Source organism: Berghia stephanieae, chromosome 11, assembly GCF_034508935.2.
Source record: "Berghia stephanieae isolate SIO BIC M18660-M18661 chromosome 11, UCSD_Bste_1.3, whole genome shotgun sequence".
Classification (NCBI taxonomy): Eukaryota; Metazoa; Mollusca; class Gastropoda; order Nudibranchia; family Aeolidiidae; genus Berghia; species Berghia stephanieae.
This window is the reverse complement of record NC_088370.1, coordinates 19,826,433-19,832,204: the sequence shown is the minus strand read 5'-3', so window position 1 is coordinate 19,832,204 and position 5,772 is coordinate 19,826,433. Positions and strand designations below refer to the sequence as shown.

At 37.5% G+C, this 5,772-nt stretch overlaps 1 protein-coding gene across 2 annotated transcripts in view; it reads left to right on the top strand.

Annotated features, from left to right (window-relative positions):
- The window catches only part of LOC144957132 (uncharacterized), a 219,567-nt gene extending 214,357 nt beyond the window's left edge, over positions 1 to 5,210 (top strand). For both annotated transcript variants that reach the window (XM_078888153.1, XM_078888152.1), the window contains 3 exons: positions 982 to 1,008; positions 1,512 to 3,380; positions 4,207 to 5,210. In XM_078888153.1, the coding sequence (XP_078744279.1) occupies positions 982 to 1,008; positions 1,512 to 3,380; positions 4,207 to 4,347 (2,037 nt within the window). In that variant the 3' untranslated portion in view covers positions 4,348 to 5,210. The remainder of the gene's footprint in view (positions 1 to 981; positions 1,009 to 1,511; positions 3,381 to 4,206) is intronic.
- Positions 5,211 to 5,772: the final 562 nt, after the last annotated feature.

Below are 5,772 nucleotides of genomic sequence, written 5' to 3'. Positions count from 1 at the left end.
ATCGTAACGTCATTCTTACAATTCATATAATATAGACTAATTCTTATTAGCTTAACTTTAGGTCAGTATAGGGAATGAGATTAGCGGAAGAGTAGCGTCCCTTGATTGGACGTCACCCATAGTCTGTAACGTCACCGGCGGAAAAGTTATTAGAGAGAGAAAATCATGTTGGTTGTGCGCATGCGTGCGTCCAATCAAGAGACGCTACTCTTCCGCTAATCTCATTCCCTATTAAAGTTCCAATCAACTGAACAGTCATAATATGAACTTAGCAATGTATGGATCGGATCTATCTTCTTACAATTCATATAATTCTTATAGTAATATTATTACTATTATTATATTTATTATTATTATTATTATTATTATTATTATTATTATTATTATTATTATTATTAGTAGTAGTAGTAGTAGTAGTAGTGTAGTTAGTTAAGTAGTATTAGTAGTAGTTAGTAGTAGTAGTAGTAGTAGTAGTATAGTAGTAGTATAGTAGTAGTAGTAGTATAGTAGTAGTAGTAGTAGTAGTAGTAGTAGTAGTATAGGTAGAGTAGTTGATAGTAGTGAAAGTATAGAGAGTAGTAGTAGTAGGTAGTAGCTATATAGTATATAGTAGTACGTAGTAGGTGTAGTAATAGTAGTATCTGTAGTATAGTTAAGTATAATGAGTATAGTATGATTAGTAAGTAGTATAGATCAGTTAGTAGTATAATAGTATAGTAGTAGTAGTTAGTAGTTAGTTATTAGTATTATTAGTTAGTAGTTAGTATAGTAGTATTATAGTTAGTATATAGTTATTAGTAGTATTAGTTAGTAGTATTATATTGATATATAGTTATTAGTATTTAGTATTATTATTAGTAGTTATAGTAGTTATATAGTATATATTAGTAGTAGTAGTATATTATATTTAGTAGTATTTTATATATATTAGTAGTATATAGTAGTATTATTATATATTATATTATTATCTTTCGTCTTCAGAATGTTGTTGCAACCACCCTAATCGAGGTAAGTAACTAGATCTCTCTGTTTAAAAATATGCAGAGTGGTTCAATAAAATATGAACAATTCAGGTCCCACATAATAATAATGATGTACCAAGTATAAAGGGTGTACGTAATTCATATCTGATTGGATGTATGATTGACCGGGCCTTTTGTGATAAGTAAATTCCAAAGTCATCGATTTTAACGCTTTCTCTCTCTCTCTCTCTCTCTCTCTCTCTCTCTCTCTCTCTCTCTGTGTGTGTGTGTATGTATGTGTCACACACACGCACACACACTCTCTCTCTCACACACAAACATACACAGTCTCTCGTTTCCTTCCACTTCCTCCCTCTTTCTAATTCTCTTCTCTTTCTTTCTATTCTTTTCAATCACTCTCTCTCTCTCTCTCTTTCTTTCTCTCTCTCTCTCTCTCTCTCTCTCTCTCTCTCTCTCTCATAATATAATGAAAACCACATCTCTATACAAACTACGTCTACAAAAAAAAATTCTCAACTCTATCCTTAGGCTGTCCAAGAAGTCACTAAAGCAGCAAATGAACTAACCAAGTCTCCAAGCAAAACTTCTTCAGAAACAAAGGCATCCTCTTCAAAAGCGATAACCACCAGCAGTTCTTCTCCATCTCAGTCTTCATATTTAACATCTTCTGCAGCAACAACTTTGAGTGATAAAAACCAAACCAAAACAAAAACAGTCACAACAGTCTCAGCATCCAAAACATCGACTGCTGTGGCGTCATCTACTGTGAAAACCTCTTCCAAGATAAGCGACAAAATTAAAACTTTGTCGGGAAAAATTGCAGATCAGGGTTCCGGAAATACAACGAGGTCCATAGAGTCAGATGCAGCCTCGGCGTCATCGAGTTCAACAGCAACCTCAAATCAAGAATCGTCCTCGCTTAACAGAAAACAAATAAAATCAAAAGTTACTCCGTCCCTCATAATTCCAACTCAACAATCAGCATCTTCCACAGTGACTATGAGACACTCAGATGCAGCTTCAAGTCGACGCTACGACAGACCTCCGTCATATACTTCCGGTACTAGAAGTGCGCAGTCATCGAGGTCAACAACTCCGGAAGTTGATGTTAAATTGGACCCCAGCTCCATTTTTCATCATAGTCACTTCCGCCAGCCAAGTCAACAGTTTTATTCCTTACCAAAACACTCACAATTTAGACAGCAACAACAGCAGCAGCACGTTTCTTCAAGCATTGTCTCAACACCACCACAAATATCCTTACACTCAACTACCTCTCAAAAGCCAAAACGACCATCAACATTTGTCAAAAGTCTATCTACAGAAGACAACCGTTATCATGATAACATGACAAACTCACCACTAAGACTCTTCCCATCAACAAAGACGACACCTTCCCAAAGATCTTCCAACTCAGCTTCAAGCACACCAACCCACCCGGCGCCATATAGTGCTTTCACAGCACATTTATCTCCTTCTTCTTTGTCTTCAATTCCCACAGAGTTAGACTCCACTCTTTTATCCCCCGACTACAACACAGCTAGCATGTCTTCAACATCTTCCACAACGTCCTCGCAACACCACAAAAAATTCTCTCCAAGAACAGCGAGGAAGAAGTTTTTCGAGGAAACGCCATCACCATCTTCAGAAACAACCGTAACATGGCCAGATGCAAAAAGACCAGTCACAGCTCCAAAACCATTACCAGATGCCAAAGAGTTTAGAAAGGAGGCAGAAGAAGAGCACGAATTGATATCAGCAAAACAACATCACCATCTTCTCCATCAAGCTCAAGATCCTTTGGCCATGCTCAAAATGTCTAGCTCATGGGATGAACAAATGTTGTACCAAGTACAACAGCAATCATCATTTGACGGGGATGAATCGTCGACTTCTGGTATCGACTGCACAACGCCGGAATCGAGTACCATTGTGCCAATAGATCAGACCCCCTCCTCAAATGCACCAACCCAATTTCCGCAAATATCAGAAAACCAACAAGCAGCAAAAACATCAACCTTACCTAGATCGGGTGGGAAAACAGCTAAAGAGAAGAGAAAATTATTCTTCAAAAAGTCAGAAAGTCTCGAATCGCCTGTCGGGTCGTCCATTGCTAAGGCAGGGGTCAGCGCAATGCCAATGGCGGCGCCATCAGGGTTTACTCCGTCCAACTTCTTTGCGGCCGTCAAGGGGAAGCTGAAACCGATGCTTCGACATAAATCCCAAGATAGCAAGATGAAAGTTCAGGAACAAAACAGATCTCCGTCTCCGCTCTTCATACAAACGGAAGTTCCAGATATTAGTTTTGGGAGTGGCGGCACGACAATACTTCCTGTTCCGGTCCCGCAAAGAACTTTTGATGATGGGAAAGTGGATGACAGAAGCAGAATGGAACAGGTGAGTGGTTAACTATTTTGAGCAAACTTTAGACGAAATCATCATCATCAGTATCGCCTCATGAGCACACGCCACCACCACATTATCAGCTGGGTGGAGTATTTACATTAAAATCACGTTTCAGTATAATGTTCACCCCAACATGATAGTACTATACTTGCGGCTATGTGGTTTCGTGGTATGCGACCTGCTTTTGGATCGGAAGGTCCTGGGTTCGAGCCTCGCGCTCGGCGCATAGTTGAGTCCTTGGAAAAGGCTCTTTACTCACATTCTCTCACCGTACTCAGGTGTAAAAATGAGTACCTGGCCGTTAACGGCGTTGTCTCTGTCGGGGAAAAAAGGGTAATATTGCCTCACAGGCGTCATGTCTCGTACTACATGTTACTGTTACGTGTTGCTGTTGGTCAGGGACCGTTTGTAAAGCGCTTTGAGGACGTCTAGTGGGTAATGCGCTATACAAAAGCTCAAGTTTTTTGTTTTTGTATTTTTACTAATACAGGCTTACCTCACTCAACCCTAAAACCGACTATATCCGTAGTTTACCCGGGTTACTTTTATTTACCCCATGCCTATTTATTACATTTCTCGGAGACAAATTATAGGCGTAGTATCAAAGCTAATGTTTTTAGTTTTTACATGTTCATTGTATTTGAATAAAACTATATATGCACATGCTCATTTTTAATAGGTAGATTTTTTTCTAATTTTGAAAAGTAGCAAAAATCTCTAGGATTGAGTGAGTTAAGACGCTGTGTCATATTACGATAATAATATTTAGACTGTAGACTACTTTTTTTTTTTCCCTTTACTTTTTACCCTCATCCAGCCAACCCAGAGCAGGTCTCGTCAGTACCAGAGACAAGAGCAGGACCACAACAGTCGAGGCAAAGGACGATCTAAGTCGATGGACGAGAGAAGGCGGGCTGACCCGAACGAAGTGTGGCGATTTAACGAGACGGATTTGTAGTAACAGATACACTTGACAAACCGATATGATTACAATAGATAATCGATAGGGTATACGTATAGAGCAGTAAAATTAGGTGCCCCAAACGTAAACAATAACAAGTTGCTAGTGATTTTCGTTAGGGACCGGAATAATTTACGCACAATATAGGTCTCCCAATTTTGTAGTTTGAGTTGTAGGCAATACACTTTCAGTATTGAAAATATGTTTACATAAAATCTAACAGTTGCAGAAATAATAATATAAAGCTAAATTATTCTGAAAACCTAGCTCCGAATAATTCTCGTCTTGTTCACACCAGCGCAATAATTTGCTCTGGTCTAAAAATAGATAGACTACAACTTTTGATAAATTTTACCTTTTGTTCCATAAAATATCCATATCTAGACATTATTTGATGCATGATCGAGTATTTATGAATATGTGTTTCTTTTGCCACCTAACAGCCAAATTTTAAAGGTTATTTTTTTTTCTATAATTTACATTGGAACGTGAGCTGTCAAGACAGGAACATGTGGTTTGCCATGTGCTTCTAGACCTTTGTTTACGTTTGGGGCAGCTAATTTTACTGCTCTATAAGTATAATGATATTATTATTATACCGCAACCACCTCGGATTTAACGAATCACTGATATAATGACATATTCCCTAAATTGCATTGAGTGAGATGTCTCATTCTTAGAATTTATTATGATATAAATTTTGATTTTGACCTTGAATGAGTATACCGACATAAAGAGGTGATTGGGATAAATTATTGTTATATCGATATATGATATATCGATACTTTGTTACTGAAACTCATAAGATACACAAACGTCAATAAATTATACATATTTTATGTATAAAATTCCAACAAAAACAATATTTACTATTAAGCAATTTGAGTTGTTGAAAGAAAAAAGAAGGGGGGAAAGGGTAGCTAGAATTAGTTGGAATTTTAATATCGTCAACCGTGGTTACTGAGGCCATCCGGGGTTACTTAGGCCACTTAGTAGAATAAAAAAGGTTGCTTTTTAAAAAGTAAAATTCATGAGATCTGTTGGGTTCTAATTATTTAAAAGATAAAAGCTACATGTAATTTTTCTTTTAAAATAAGCAATCTTGTTTTCAGTAAGTGGCCTAAGTTACCCCGGGTAGCCTAAGTAGCCCCAGTTGACTTGACGGTAATTGTCTCTTGACCTTATAATGTACATACAAACACATAGATCGATCAAGTTGTATTGAATTGAAAATCTTGCTCAATAGACTGCAGTTTCGATAGGATTGTAACAGATTTTTTGATGGAAGATGAACGTAAACAAATGTTTATACTAACACTTTGAGCCTCAGGATACCTGGTTAAAATTGAATACAAAGATGGCGGTGTTTGAAGGATTGTCTTTCCTTCCTTACCCCCTGTAAAGCGCTTTGAGCACGTTTAG